This window comes from Peromyscus eremicus, chromosome 9 (assembly GCF_949786415.1).
Source record: "Peromyscus eremicus chromosome 9, PerEre_H2_v1, whole genome shotgun sequence".
NCBI classification, from domain to species: Eukaryota; Metazoa; Chordata; class Mammalia; order Rodentia; family Cricetidae; genus Peromyscus; species Peromyscus eremicus.
The window spans coordinates 90354345-90370042 of NC_081425.1; the positions used below are offsets into that span (position 1 = coordinate 90354345).

At 45.6% G+C, this 15698-nt stretch overlaps 1 protein-coding gene and 2 long non-coding RNA genes across 17 annotated transcripts in view; 2 read left to right on the forward strand and 1 right to left on the reverse strand.

Annotated features, from left to right (window-relative positions):
• The window catches only part of LOC131919691 (disks large homolog 5-like), a 142993-nt gene that overhangs the window by 93749 nt on the left and 33546 nt on the right, over positions 1-15698 (reverse strand). For 8 of the 15 annotated variants that reach the window (XR_009381364.1, XR_009381365.1, XM_059274091.1 and 5 more), the window contains exons 2-4: positions 13384-13546; positions 11938-12066; positions 11105-11288 (exon numbers count right to left, since the gene is read on the reverse strand). Coding sequence is in view for 13 of the 15 variants with exons in the window: in XM_059274081.1 (XP_059130064.1) it covers positions 11105-11288; positions 11938-12066; positions 13384-13546 (476 nt within the window). In the remaining 2 variants the exon portion in view is untranslated. Of the gene's footprint in view, positions 1-4721; positions 6828-7176; positions 7293-11104; positions 11289-11937; positions 12067-13383; positions 13547-14576; positions 14720-15698 lie in introns of those variants that run through there. The other 7 variants (XM_059274094.1, XM_059274093.1, XM_059274088.1 and 4 more) reach the window with 6 other exon arrangements.
• Positions 8479-15698, forward strand: part of LOC131919702 (uncharacterized) — a 48791-nt gene continuing 41571 nt past the window's right edge. Inside the window, exon 1 of the long non-coding RNA XR_009381397.1 lies at positions 8479-8878. This is a non-coding gene — a long non-coding RNA (uncharacterized LOC131919702). The remainder of the gene's footprint in view (positions 8879-15698) is intronic.
• LOC131919705 (uncharacterized) lies at positions 10754-12309 on the forward strand. Its single transcript, XR_009381400.1, has 3 exons — positions 10754-11004; positions 11210-11309; positions 12048-12309. It is a non-coding gene; the product is annotated as an uncharacterized LOC131919705 (long non-coding RNA).

Below are 15698 nucleotides of genomic sequence, written 5' to 3' on the forward strand. Positions count from 1 at the left end.
CATTCTGTAGCCTGCCCCTTTCCTCCAATGATGGTGTCCTTTGCTGTACAAAAGCTTTTCAGTTTCATATGGTCAGTGCTGGAATCCTTTCCTACTATGAGACAGTGGGTTTGAGTCCAACACTTAAAAAGTTCTTGCACTTCATTTACACTATAATCATATTCCCATTAAAGCATATAGTGCTAGTAGGTAGGTTATACATTACTCTCAAACATAGTACATCCCTTCCTTTATTCTCTTGCCTTAAATGTGCACATCACTTGGTAGATTTATTACTATATTTGCAATCCAAATCAATCATATCTTAACTTTCCTTCATAAACCATTGCATGTTTTTTTTCTTACTAGTATTTTACCTAAAATTTATATAGAAATATTTTATAAGACATACACTCTTTACATATTAACTATAGAACTTTGTTTTGTTTGTTTTTTGAGGCAGGGTTTTTCTGTAGCTTTGGCTGTCCTGGAACTTGCTCTATAGACTGCGCTGGCCTCAAACTCATGGAGATACACCTGCCTCTGCCTCCCAAGTGCTGGGATTAATGTCATGGGCCACCATCCTGTGGCATAAAACTTTTTTAAAGCACTAGAGATATAGCTCAGAATTTTTTTCCTTTTTTTAAACTTACTGTTTTTATTATTAAATTTCTATTTGATTGGTGGTGGCACACGCCTTTAATCCCAGCATTCAGGAGGCAGAGCCAGGCAGATCTCTGTGAGTCTGAGGCCAGCTTGGTCTACAGAGCAAGATCCAGAACAGGTACCAAAACTACACAGAGAAACCCTGTCTCAAAAAAACACACAGAAAAAATCAAATTCTTTTATTGATTTTACATACCAATTACAGATTCTCTTCTCTTCTCTCCACCTCTCCCCCAGCCTCCTCACCAACACACCACCCCATTCTCTCTTCCAAAAAGGTAAGGCCTCACATGAGAAGTCAGCAAAGCCTGGTACATTCAGTTAAGTCAGGTCCAAGCCCTTCCCGCTGCATCAAGGCTGTGCAAGGTGTCTCACCATAGGTAATGGGCTCCAAAAAGCCAGCTCATGCACCAAGGATGGATCCTGATCCTATTGCCAGGGGGCCTCTTAAGCAGACCAAGCTACACAACTGTCTTGCTTATGTAGAGGGCCTACTCTAGTCCCATGGAGGCTTCATAGCTTTTGGTCTAAAGTTCATGAGTTCCCACTAGCTTGGTTCGGTTGTCTCTGTAGTTTTCCCCATCATGATCTTGATGCCCCTTGTTCAGGGAATCCCTTCCCTCTCTTCAACTGGACTCCTGGAGCTCAACCTGGTGCTGGACTGTGGTCTCTGCATCTGTTTCCATCAGTTACTGGATGAAGGCTCTATGATGACAGGGTGTTTGCCAATCTGATTACTGAGGTAAGCCAGTTCAGGCACCCTCTCCACTATTGGTAGTAGTCTAAGCTGGGGTCATCCTTGTGGATTCCTGGGAACTTCCCTAGCACCCGATTTCTCACTATGCCCATGATGTCTCCCTCTATCAAGGTATCTCTTTCATTGCTCTCCCTCTCCATCCCTGTTCCAGCTTGACCATCCTGTTTCCCTATGTTCTCATCTCCCATCCCCTATCCTTTATAATCCCCCCAACCCCAGTTTACTCATCGAGATATCCTCTGTTTCCCCTTCCCAAGGTGATCCATGCATTCCTCTGAGGGTCTCCCTGTTTCCTAGCTTCTCTGGAGCTGTGAGCTGTAGTCTGGTTATCCTTTACATCTAGTATCCACTTATAAGTGAGTACATACCATGTTTGTCTTTCTGAGTCTAGGTTATCTCACTCAGGATGGTATTTTCTAGTTTTTTTTTTTTTTTTTTTTTTTTTTTTTTTTTTTTTGGTTTTTCGAGACAAGGTTTCTCTGTGTAGCTTTGCGCCTTTCCTGGAACTCACTTGGTAGCCCAGGCTGGCCTCGAACTCACAGAGATCCGCTTGGCTCTGCCTCCCGAGTGCTGGGATTAAAGGCGTGCGCCACCACCGCCCGGCTGGTATTTTCTAGTTTTATCCACAGCCGTGTGGCAAAACACAGATGAATAGAAATAGGTTCATTTAAGTTGAAAGAGCTAACTAGCAAGAAGCCTGAGCCATAGATCAAACAGTTTGAATTAATATTAAGCCTCTGATAGGTTATTTGTGAACAGGTGGGCAGGAGAGAATAGTCCCTATACAGCAGAACTATAGTTCTGGGTTTCCTAATTTCTTTTTTATTTTAAACATTTTATTGATTCTCTGTAGCTAGAGTTTTCCTGCCTGGCCCACGGTCAGGGGAAATCTCTCTCACCTGCCAGTCCCACAGCCGCTCGGACCCAACCAAGTAAACACAGAGACTTATATTGCTTACAAACTGTATGGCCGTACCAGGCTTCTTGCTAACTGTTCTTACAGCTTAAATTAATCCATTTCTATAATTCTATACCTTGCCATGTAGCTCGTGGCTTACCGGCATCTTCACATGCTGTTTGTCATGGTGACGGCTAGCAGTGACTCCTTCTGCTTTCCTGTTCTTTCTTTTCTCCTCTCTGTTAGTCCTGCCTATACTTCCTGCCTAGCCACTGGCCAATTGATTTTATTTATTGACCAATCAGAGCAACACATTTGCCATACAGAACATCCCATAGCAATTCTCTGTTGGCTTTACATCATGCATCCCAATCTCACTTTCCCCCCAACTCATTCCCTCACACCTGAGCGCTGACCTTGAAACCTCCCCCACAAGACAAAACAAAATTTAAAAGAAAAATTGAAAACCTTAAATTAGAAACAAACAAAAATCTTGGAGAGGAGGCTGTAGTGTGATCCAGTGAGTCCCTTTAGTCCATAGATCTTTTCTTGAGAGTGTTCCAGGCCTCTCTGGCTTCTCTACACTATAGATGGTGACCTTAACTTGTTGGATATCCTATTGATGCCTTGTGTCACAGAGTGTCACCTTGTGTCCTGCAACTTTGGATAGGAATGTCCCAGCCTTTCAAATGCTCCAGCAGTTCATAGATGAAGAGGATGTTAGGGTGGGATAACTCAGGCCTGGTTCTGGCCTGGTGGTAACAGTTTGGTTAGCTCACCACCTCTCCTTACCTCACCACCCAGGCAAGCTCTCCAGCACTGTCCCAGCTAGCTCATCCATGCAGCCTGCAGAATGGAGAGAGGCCAGTTTTCCTGCTCTCATGCCCTCCCTTCTGACTTACTCACCCTTGGACCACAAGACACATCTCTGCTGTTTTGTCCAGGTGAGATGCCCAGCCCACAATCCTAATTGCTGCAGTTGGTGAGAGGCTGCCCCAGCTCTCCTGTTCTTATTCCCCAGAGGTCAACTCTCCCACCAGCTGCAGGTAGCATGTGCTTAGGTGGGACAGGGATCTTCCTCTCACCCTGAACAACACAAGGTGGAAGAAGGAGGTGGACTCAGTTCTTTTGCTCTCACAACCTCAGGTACAGCTCACTGGACCACCACTAACAAAGTACTCTCCAATGTGCTGCTCGGTCCGGGTACAGGACCCACTCACCCGACTGCTACAGTTGGTGAGGGGCAGGTCCAGCTCTCCCAGTGCTGCAGCCTGTGAAGGGTGAGGTTAATTCTGTGTTAACCTACCCTGTCTTTGGAGGTAACAGGAGCCACTGACATCAACATAGATCAAGGCTGTTGCAGGGCAACGAATACAGACAGGTCCTTTAAAAGCAAACTAGAACTGGAGGACACCAGGATACCTAGTGGCAGCATTGGCCACTCAGATCTGTATGGCCCCAGCAGAAGAACAGCCCTTGGACACTAACATGGACCTAGATGGAAGCCTAGACCTCTACCTCCCTCTGTGTGGTCTTTGTTGGCACACAGGTCATGGACATGAATACAGATACTGGCTGTCTTTGCAATATCGACCCAGACACGGTCCTAGACTGCAGCCCAGTCCTGGATGTGACCATGGGCCTGGTTGGCAGTGTAGGTCACTCAGAATGGATTGGACCCAGCAGCACCATGTGCACAGGTAGTGGACCAGATTCCAGGCATCTGCACTGTCTTTGATGGCCACAGGAGCCTGAGACATCAATACAGACCCTGGATGCTCCAGGGCCATGGACCCAGACATACCCCTCAGCAACAGCCCTGGCCCAGATGTCATTATGGTCCTAGGAGGCAGCACAGGCTTCTAAGGCACACGTGCTCTTTTGGGGGGCATATCCTTTTGACAACAACATGGTCATAGGTGGAGGCCCAGACTTCAGGTGTCTGCAAGGTCCTCACTGGTAAAGGAGATATGGATACAGACCTCCACAGCTTCCTCAGGGCCATGGACAGGACATGACCCTTGGCAGCAGCCCAGGAAAGGACATTATCATAGCCCCAGGTGGCAAGCATGCCATGGATTTATTTAATGCTCCCTTAATCAATGTTTTCATTTCCTGAGAGGCTTTAGAGCAATACTGTTATGTTTCTCATTAATTGGGTGCTCATGATAATTTCAGAAAATGTGTATACAGAATAGTATCTTTTAGGGAGAGCTAAATATATGGAAACAAAGATACAGTATCAATAGTTTTCCCAACATATAATGGATATCCACATCCTAAGCCCTATGTAGATCTGGCTGACTGGGAACTCAATATACAGCAAAAGCAAGGCCCATAAGAGTGTTCTGATGTTACAGGAGTTTCTGGGGCTACTGGAGTGAGACAACACACCTGACCAAAGAAATTGATTCTAAGACGGAAGAGTTCAAAATCACTTTATTATTAATAAAAATACAGTTATTTTACTAAATAGGGGCTTAAATAGATCAGTCAACATAAACAGTGAATATCCTTATCAAAATACCCAAAAAACAACAAGAACAAATGAAAGAACAAATAAATAGCAAAAGCTCAATCTATAACAAAGAAAACCCAAAAAACTTAAGCAAACAAAACCCAACCAAAAACCAAACAAAAACAATTAAGGTCAGCAGCATTCTCTTGCTACACATTTAAAGCACAGACCTGCAGCCTCTGGCTGGCCTTGGAAACATGGTAGGAAGGCAGGCAACGATTGTGAAAAGCCTTTTCAAAGCTAGTATAGCCATGCCTCCTTCAGGCTTTGTAGGCCAAGTCCTCACAGAGACTAACAATGAGACATTTCCTAGAGCAAACATTGTGCCCCTTGGGAAGCTTTTGATAAATTATCACCCACTACTGATCCTGTAATGTCTTGGTCATCATTTGATTCTTTCAGACAATTCTATGCTTACTGGAGACCCAACAAATCCATGGGCAGCCTCTGAGTGCCCATGAACATCAAAGATGACTCAGGTGTCTTCTGTAAATCCTTTCTCAGGACCAGTCACTTCAGGCCAGGCTGTGAAACTGAAGAATACCCACTCATTTTACATATGGAGGGAAAAATGACTAATACGAGGAATGATGGACTCTGGAGATCTCTTTGGTGCATTATCTTCAGCAACACTGGTGCATGACATTGTGTCAACTTCAACACTCAACTGGAGAATGAAATATGATGCCTTTGGGTGTGGTCTGTCAGGAACAGCTTGACATCAACACAATCATCCATGACACATTTCACACCACATAGGGAGGCCTGAGAACTCAGTCAGCTTGCCAAAGCCATCAACATTAAACCGACAGAAACAGTCTTGCTCACCAACATCTCTACCCTTCATGTTGTAGTACCCCTCACAGTGGCCACTTGCTATTGAATGTCAGGGTTCTCAGTAAATCTTGGCTCAGATTTTCAGTGTCTCAAGCTCATTTTTGGTTTCTTTCTTTTCTTTGAGAAGACTAAGTCAGCAGACCAATAGATCTGTTGGGGCTGGATCACCTGGAAGACAGCTGGTATGCTCCTCACTGGTGAGTTCACAGCTCTAAAGGAGTGTCTTCTGAGGAGGAGGCCTTGATCTCAGAGTATAGAATGTCATAGGTTCAAGGCATCTGTGGTTTCTTTGGCCTCCTCAGTTGTCCCCAGATCTGCTACATGAAAAGGAAAGGCAATCAGAACCAGAAGCAGCCTGGCTGGGCCACAGGCCAGAAAAAATCAAGGCCTATTCACACTGGAAGCCAAGGTCAAGAGCCCCCAGTCTCCCACCAACACCATGTTTGCTGGGGATGGGATGCAATGGTGGCTCACTTGCCTGTGAGACTTAGTGCTCCTGCTGCAGCAGCTCTGTCTGCAGGAGGCTCTCATCCTGGGCTGTGGCCTGTTCAAACTCAGACTGGAGATTTTCTGACCTAGAGCAGGAAGGCAGTTAGGGACCAGGCCTGGTGGGGACCTATTATGTCAGTTATTGAGCCTGAACCAGCTCTAGTCAGCTGGACAATCCAGCACGACCTTTCAGCTGAGGGCATTCCCTGCATTCCCCAAGGGAGAAGGGTCAGAGTATACCTGGGCCTTGATTTTTTTCTCAGCTTATAAAATCTGCTAGAAGATGAGCTGAAAAATACAGTGTGCTGGGCAAGAAAATACAGCACATTTCTCCAGGTGTCTAGATATATTACTTTGAGAGAAAAATAACAATGTAGTAATGACTAAGTAACACTTCAGGGCAGATATACATGGCCCTGATTAGATACAGATGAATGTAAGCAACCTTGGACATTGAATGTAGACCCTCTAGGAGAGCCTACAAAAGAAAAGCAGTGAAGGATCTGATTATTGGTAAAGAACAGAATCCTGCCTCAGTTCAACTCCTCAACTCCTCAATCTTCTTATAACAGAAAAACCTTTTCACAGGAAACAGATTCACACTGCAGAGAACCTGTAATCAGCAGGAGTGTGCTGCATCCAGATCTGCGCAAAGGTAGGAACTTCTCTCTAAAGGTGATATTCTGGAAGGAAAATAAAGTGGCAGGAGCACACACTGTCCTCCACAACTAAGCCTCCTCCTGCTAGGTTAAGGACTGCCATAGGGAGATTTGTGGGGAGACACAGGGGACACTGAGAAGATTCCAGAGAGCCCAGAAGGGCATAAGGAACACATAACCCCAGAAACACTAAAGATCAATCATAGTGTTTCATGGAGAAGTTCTTGTTGACCGGGCCAGTACAATATCCTGAGATGTTCTTTCCCTTGCTGTGGCTGTGAACTATTCAGGTGGTGGGAATCCCGAAAGGACAGAGATCCAGATACAGGTGACCTACATGGTTCTAACCACTCCTCCCAGCCTGGGCTCCCACCTCATCTCAGAGACACTGAAGTGATGTTGCAGCTTTTCTGCCAAGTCCCCTTGCTGGGTGACCAGCTCCTTCTGCTTCAGCAGGTCCTTCAGTCTTTCATCCAGGCTCTCTTGCTCCTGTTCATTAGAAGACTGTGTTCTCAGTGGAGGCTTGCTCACTCACATGCACACACATAATTTCATGAACACACACGAGTACATGTGTGCACACATACAAGCACACTGTAATGCTAGCTTCACAGTTAATACTAACATAAGGAGCAACCACCAGGGATACTAACGAAAAGAAGGTAAACCTGTTGGATGAGAGAAGAACACAGAGGGCATGAGAGATAGGCAGTTCAGTCATTGAAGTGTCTATCCTGTGACCTTGTGCACAGACAGGTGGCCCTCTGGGGTCCTCGCTCCTTAACTAACTCTGCTTAAGAAGTTCCCCAGGCTGTGCAGTACAGGAATGTTCCCCAGCAAAGGACTACTGGATGGTCGTAGACTACCCCACTGGTCTTGTTCACTGTTTCCCAGTTGCCCCCAAAGCAAGCAACTTCCTTCAAAAGGGGCTCCCTTTACCACAGGTTGCCTTACTTTGGACCAAATGCAAAGAGTTTAGGAAACTAGAAAGTCTTCATAACCAGGACCCAAAGGAAACAGTTCCTTCCTGTGAGGTGATTGTGACAGGGATTAGTTTGAGTAACAAAAGGCTGAATAAGTCAGTGCCAAATGATTTTATGTATTATTTCATACTGAACAATATTCCATGGAAGAGCTTGACCACATTGTGCTTTCTCAATCTTTGAATGATCAAAGTATGAATGAAGCATCACGAGGCTACTCTCAGGAATGTTGATAAGCCCCTGATGTCCCCTAGCTTCTCTGTGGACACCTACTTCATGTTCTGGAATCACTGTGTCACCTGGGGATTGCAGTTTAACTTTCTGAAGACTTGTGTGTAGCTTCTCACTGTGCTACACCATTTTACACTACCAGCAATGTCTGAGGGTCCTCATTTCTCCAAACCCTCCATGAGGCTGATTTTAACTCAGAGTAAACAACTTTGAAGAAAAGCAGTTACTGAGTACTACAGACACAGCACATGGTGAGTGCTTTAGACCCTCAGGAGCCTAAGTGGGGTGCACTGAGACAGCCCCCTTCTCACACCACAGCATGCCTAGGGGACTTCAGCTGGACTAAGATGCAGCTGGAAGCACACTGCAAGTCAGAATCTCTCAAGGACTAACATGCATTCCAAGCTCCAAGGCCAAGGTTATATGAGCCAAGATTAGCCAAAGGGGGAAAGTAAGTGGTAGCAGGCAATGTGGATGAGGACAAAACAGGACATAGAGAAGACACAGCAAGTCACCTGACCATTGAGTGTGCAGTCACCATTCACCCAGAGCAGAGAAGAGAAACAAACCCTCAGCCAGGCTATCCTACCTCTCAGACACCTTGATATGCTACAGTGACCTGCTCCTAAACTTCATGTACCACATTCCTTTTTTTTGCTCCAAGCATTTCTGGGCAGATAAATATTTTTGCCTCTACAAATACCTGAAAACCATTGAGGTACAGTAGTTTTTGTCCCTTTGTTCAAGTGAGCTAGGAGGACATGCGGAAAGATGGGCAGCAGCATACAATATTTGATGGATGCCAAGTGAGGGGGCACAGTACTTTTTCAACAAAGTTGGTTCCATCATCATTAAAGATGAGTAAATGAACATACAAATATGCAGAAACACACATACACAAACACACACACACACACACACACACACACACACACACACACACGAGGTTAAACTCCACACATAGAAACAGGCTTGCACCTATAAGCACATGTACTCACAAACACACACAAATACCCCTATACATACAGGAAACATGGACACGCACACACACACACACACACACACACACAACAGTCACCCACACATGGTCACATACACACACACAAACACTACTGGGTAAGCAATAGACAGTATTCACATACAAACACACACATAGAAGTTCACACACACATAACACAAAGATGCACAGAAAAGCACAACACACCACATACCACACCCCAACACACACACACACACACACACACACACACACACACACACACACACACACACATACTTCCTGAACCTAGAATGGTCAGTGAGAGGACTGCTGCCTAGCAGCCCCTTTTCTGATGCATGTGGAGGTCGCGGGTCCTCTATGCTGTCTACAAGGCTCTTAGACTCAGCAAGGCTCTGCTACTCCGGCCTGCACTTACTTTTCCTTGAATGAACTTTATCCATCACAAAACCCCCTGACTCCACAGGTTCCAAGTTCACCCATCACAGTCTCTTCACTAAACTCATCCTGGCTCCTCCACAGATGACCTTGATAGTCCAAGAGAAAGAAAGTGACCCATGGTCAACACCAGGAAGTTTTCAACAGATGACAGTGAATATGATATGAATTCAGCCCAATGTCAGTCAGGAGGCCAGTGAGATCACCTGCAGTGCTTTTCAGGAATGCAGCACTCTGCACAACTATGAGAGGGAATCTGTTCTGAGACACAGCCATGCACAGGATATAGTCAGCAACACAATGTCAGCAAGGAGATGCACTGTGGGATTCTCTGTTGAGAAGTAAGAGACAAAACAGACATTTCCTGTGGTGTTAGCTCTGTGCAGTGAAAGGAAAGAAGCCTACTGTTTATTTTTTAAATAGATTTATTGTTTGATTTTTGTTATTTATGAGAAAACACATTAGTATCAAAACAATAAAAGTAAATAAGCAGAAGAGAAAGCAAATATGTCCTTCCTCTTTCTGAGCAATTGAAACTTCTAAAATTGGATGAGAAAAAAACAAGACAGAAGTTCTACTTTGGAGGTCTGGAGATCCAAAGAGTGCTGGCCAGCCAGATTAGCCGAAAGAGAAAATTTCAGGTTCAGTGAAAGACCTGGGACCAAGGGAAAAAGAGAAGGAGCAACAGATGACAACACGGAATTCATTATGTAGTCTCTGAACACACCCACTAATGTACACATTTACACACGATTGCATAGGTCACACTAAGAGCACAGAAATCAGAAGTGAACAGAAAAAAGTGAAGAGTGCATCATGCTGAATAAACAGTTGGATTTAAAATATGCACATCAGGTGTTTCAACTGAGACCCAAAACACTGCTATACATCCCTTGGGGCCTAGAAAATTCCTAGCAGAGCACACAGCTTAGTCAGACTATGTTGAGGGGATTGGAGAAAATATTTTCTTGCAGCTTCAAATCTGTCACTCTAATCCTCAGCCTGTCAAAGTCCTCCCACATCTATGGTCATCCAGTCATCTCTAGACTAGAAGCTCCAGGATGGGAGAATAGTCAAGTATCATGCTCAGAAAAAGGACTGAGAAGGGGCTACTCAGACATCTGTCACATGAACCAAGAGATTGGCAAAAGGAAGAGAACACATTGGGATGCAGGATGAACGGAGAAGACCCCATGCCTCCCAAATCATTGACAATGAGAACCACTCACTTGGCACTGACACTGGGCTCTAGTCCTAGTCCTTGAAGGCTGCTTCCTCCCTGTGATCTCACATGACCCTTGCAAAGCAAATGAGCCACAGGACACTGACATCATCAATGAAAGCTTTGTGCTGTTCTCTAAGTAGCTCCCTGCATAGCAGCCCTCTGATCATAATGACATGTAGGTGTGTGATATGTGACTGACACAGCTCTCTCAATGTACTGCAGCTTCTGTCAGAGCAGGAGGGTTTGCTTGCCAATTATCCAGATTCTTGCAAGAGGCTAACTCTCCAGAAAGACCTGGGAATGATCACAGAAATCAACAGTTGGATGGTATGTAGGTGGGAGTCTGGATGGATGAGTGGATGGTTATTTGGGTGTCTCTATGTTTATGGTTGGAAGGTGGGCACCTGCCCCTGCTGCCTCAGCCTACCTGCTGCTGCTCAGCAGAAGGGTCACAGATCATCTCATGGGCCTCCTTCAAGAGCCTCTTCAGCTCCTCACAGGACTCATGCAGTTCAATCTGCTCCTTCCACAGCTGTCTGTTCTTCAGTCTCAGCACATGTACACTCTCCTTCCGCTGAGTCCAATCTCGGAGGACCTGGCTGTGGAGGTAACTGAACAAGCACCAAAACATGGTGAGCCCCAGCCAGTCTCCTTTGCCCAAGTACCACCAGGGCTGAAAAGTCCCAGACTCCCAGACAGCCCAAGAATGGAGCTCTCAGTAGCCAAGCCAGCATTACTTAGATGCAGGCCAAATCCAGAGAATAACCAAATTCCAAAAAGATTCAACGTACTTCTGAAAACCCTGATGCCAAAAGGGATCCAGTGTCTCTGAGAACAGGGTGCAGCCCACTCCTGTGTTTAACTGTCCATGATACTGGGAAAGCATCAGCAGGTAGAGGGCAAACACTCTCGGAAAGAGGGAAGAAGTCGTCCCAACCAGAATCAATTCTGTCTATGGCTACCATGGAAGGCAGCTGTGTGAAGCCCTGGTTAGAGCCCCAGAGGTACTAGGATACCTGACACTCCCTTCATGGTACACAACATTTTTCTATCAAGGGTCTTCTGAGGATGGCAGCACAATGCTTGGAGGGACTCAGTGTCTTTTCACACTTAGCAAAACTGAGTCCAAGAGGCACAAAGCCAAGGACCACATGTCAGACTGCTTGTTAAGAGGCAGACAGGCAAGAATCAAAGTCCTCACTTTGGGTGAAAGAGAAAGATGGTAGAATCAGTCCCTCCCAAAATAAATCAGGCACATACCTGTAGGATACATTCTCCTCAATCAGCTGTTTGACCTTGTTCACATCATCACTGATTTCCATGGGCAATTTCTGCAAGGCCGACATCACCTGCTTATGCTCCTTTTTTAGCATCCCAAAAGAATTCAGCCTGTGGTAGGGCATGGCCCCAGGAGAAAAGGACCCCATGAACACAGGCCACAAGGATCATATGGAATCCAGCTATGTTCTGGACTCCTCAGCCCCATGGATGCCACAGCCTGACATTTACACACTGGGACCTCCTGGTGCTAAATAAACTTTCTATCATGTCCTCAGGCCAGAAAAAAAGGTTGTCCAAGGGAGTTATTCAGGACTGCACGAGCACCCTCAGTAAAACTGGAACTATAGATTACCTCTCCAAGAAGATCCCGGGAGTCTGTGCCACATATCTGGTGCCACCAGAAACCTATGGTGACATTTTTCCTGTCTTTACAACAGGGATTATCATGCCTGGCTGCTTATTGCTGCGCAGAGGACCAGAGAATACATTGAGTATTTCCAGGGAGGAGTCCCAATTTCAGGAAGGCTTTATAAACTCCACAGGGGATTCCAATGTTCCACCAAAGTGAGAACAGTGGCCAAGACCTGAGCTTCTCAAAGTGGAGCTCTCTAGTGTCATCAATGGCATCCCCTGGAAAATATGAAAATGGCAAATCCTCAGGCCCTGCCACAGACCCTAGATACCCGGAGTGCACACACACAACCTCATGCCCTCTAACACACACACACACACACACACACACACACACACACACACATGCACACACTCACACCACATATACTCAGAATGCACATGAAGTACAGAGAGTTTGCACTGTCTCAGAATATAAGGAGGATCCAAGAAAACTATCAGGCTATTACTTCCTACACACGCACATAAACACACACACACACACACACACACACACACACACACACACACACACCACATACAGTCAGGTTGCCCATGAAATGCAGGTAGGTGGAATTGCCTCAGAGTATGAGGAGGAGGACAAGGGAGAAGCAGTGATAAGCATCAGGCCTTCCAGCCACAAACTGAGATGGATGAATGGGACCAGGCCTGTCCAGCTGCTGGTCACAATCATCTGCTGGTCAAGTACAAAGACTCACCACAAACTCACAGAACCTAGCATCTCCCACAAGCCAACACCTGTCAAGGCCTCTTGAAATGCCTGTTGAGAGCTCACACGCTACTGTCCCTATCCTTAGACTGTGATTCAGGCCACAGGCTCTGCTTTTCATTTGGATGAATAAGAATAGCCTGTGTCCCCATCTCACATGTACCCAGGTTCCAAATTCTATGCACTCAGGAAAATAAGTTTAGCCACCAGGACACCCTGGAGGTTCAGCCTCTTGTTCCTCAGGAAAGCTTAGCTACACACTGTGGGGTTAAGATGGTCAGCAGAGAAGTACACATAATGACTACCTGTTCTGCAAATCCATATCTGTATAACTGGTCAGGATTCCATGCAGTTCAATTCGCTCATATGTTATACTCTGTAGCTGAAGGGTGAGTTTCTCCAACTTTGTCATCTGCTGCTCCTGCTCAGTGGAGGTGGAGGTTTGAGTTGGTGTCTTCCCAGTAGTCCCTGCAGTAAGATAAAGCAAAGTGAACTTGTACACTTGAATGGCATAGTGCCAGGAGAATCCATGATAGTCCCAAAAGGAAGCCTCGGGAAGAGGAAATGCTAGGGACCCACTGAGGGCACCAAAGAGTAGGGCAATTATCCTCAAATAGGTTCTGTGAGCTATGAATCTGTCCTCAACCACCATGGCTAGGCATGTGCCTCCCTCTCTAATGCAGTCCCCCAGCCCTTGAAGACATAAGATAGCCCAACTATGTAGATTTGGAGGACAGTGTAACCTCATATCTGATGTGGTGCAGGCAAATCCTATTGTCTCTAGAGCTTAGCAGTACTAAGTCCTCATCACCTCTGTCCAGGACCAAAGTATCTGAATGTCTGATGGTACATGGCTAAGAGAGTTTCCCTCTCTTCTTATTGGCATCAGATTCCCATGGAAACTGATGGAATCCACTAGGATGCAGTGCAGCAACACCCTACCCAAAGAAGGACACCTAATTAGTTACCACTTTGCTCCTGCTATCCCTCCTTTGCACTTAAAATGAGATTAAGGATCCCCCAGAAAAGCCACTGCAGGCTTAGCTCTCCCAAACTAACCATCAGAAATTGTTGACTCTGGCCCCGTTTTTAGGGCACTCAAAGAAGCAGGATAAGCCCATTGCTTCCCAGAAGTTCCCAGATGCTAAGCCCCAGTAATGGAAGACCCAGCTCAAGCTCTACCTCCTCCAAGAAGCTCCCAACTTCTTTTCATGACTCACTGTTCCCTCTCCAAAACACTTATTTCTCCATGTTTTACACTGAGACTGAATCCCAGCTTCCTTCTGCCTCTCTCAGGTCCCCCCATGTTCTCCATTCTCTCTCCCAAGCAGCCTTCTCAGTCTTGCTGACATGTCTTCTGGCAGTGAAAGAATACCCCACAGTCACCTGGTGTTCCCACAGCACTGGTGACATCAAGAGAATGCCAAGAACTCCCCAGAGTATAATAGCTAGTCATGAGAAGGAACTGTTGGGTTCACCAGCAGTAGCCCTCACCTACCTACAAACTACATCTTCTGCAATTCACTGGAAGCCATACTGCCCTTCCCAGGAGCCTTCTGAAAAACGTATGGGAAGACCTTCATCACCTCCTCATTACAAACCCAGGCATCTCTCTTTGCTTCACTAGAATTTATTCACTATTTCATGTGCAGGAAGTTGAAAACTCATTTTCAAACACATCCCAGGAAATGTATCATCAAACTCGTGAAACCTCTAGTCAATAAACAAGAAAAAAAGGTTTCTAGGTAATTAAGGAAGGATGGTGGGGAGAGGAAAGTTCAGTCCCCTGCAGGCAACAAGCACCTTGTGGAGGATGCACAAGGCTGTTAGTGTGGTGGGAGATTGGAGGTGTCTTGTCTTATCAGAACAAAGATAAGTCCCATAGTTGACGAAAATTATTTCTAACTTCAGGAGAATTCATTCCAGCCATTGTAGATACCAAAAGTGTGATTAACTAGTGACATGTCTGGCTGGAGATATAAGAACCAGAGTTCCCCAGGGGAGCCCTCAGACACAAAAACAAAAACTCCCATGAAGAATGATGGGCCATTCCTGCATTAAAGTTTGAAGAAAGATGAATGGCTATTGAGAGGCCACACAGAGAACTGCAAGGCATTTACAGAAAATCAAAATTTGTGATAATCATGAGGAGAGTATATAGTGTGTCTCTGTTGTGGTTCTTCACCTAGAACTACACAAAAGCCAAATTCCTTGAATTTGAGCCTACTGTGACAATGCACATGCCCTTAGGAAAGGTGAAACAGCCAGCTTAAATTACAACATCCATCGGAGCATGAGAAGGGCAGGCAAAGGGCACAAAATGAGAGATAATTGGGGTCCTTTGCCCTAGACCTTCCCCAGAGCCCGACTTCACACTTGTAAATTTACTGACATTCCTGAAATGAGGAGCAAGCACTAGTTCAGCCTGGATTGAAAATTCACCAGAAGTCTAGACTGTGGCTTCAGAAGTGTACTTGGTGAACCCCAGAACAAATGAGCGATATGGAGTAAACTATGTCCATCAGATGTCATATCATACTGACAATCATGTTAGACAAGGTTAGGTATCTCAGTAATTCCCAATTCTAGAAGCCAATGGATAGCCCCTGCCCTACACATT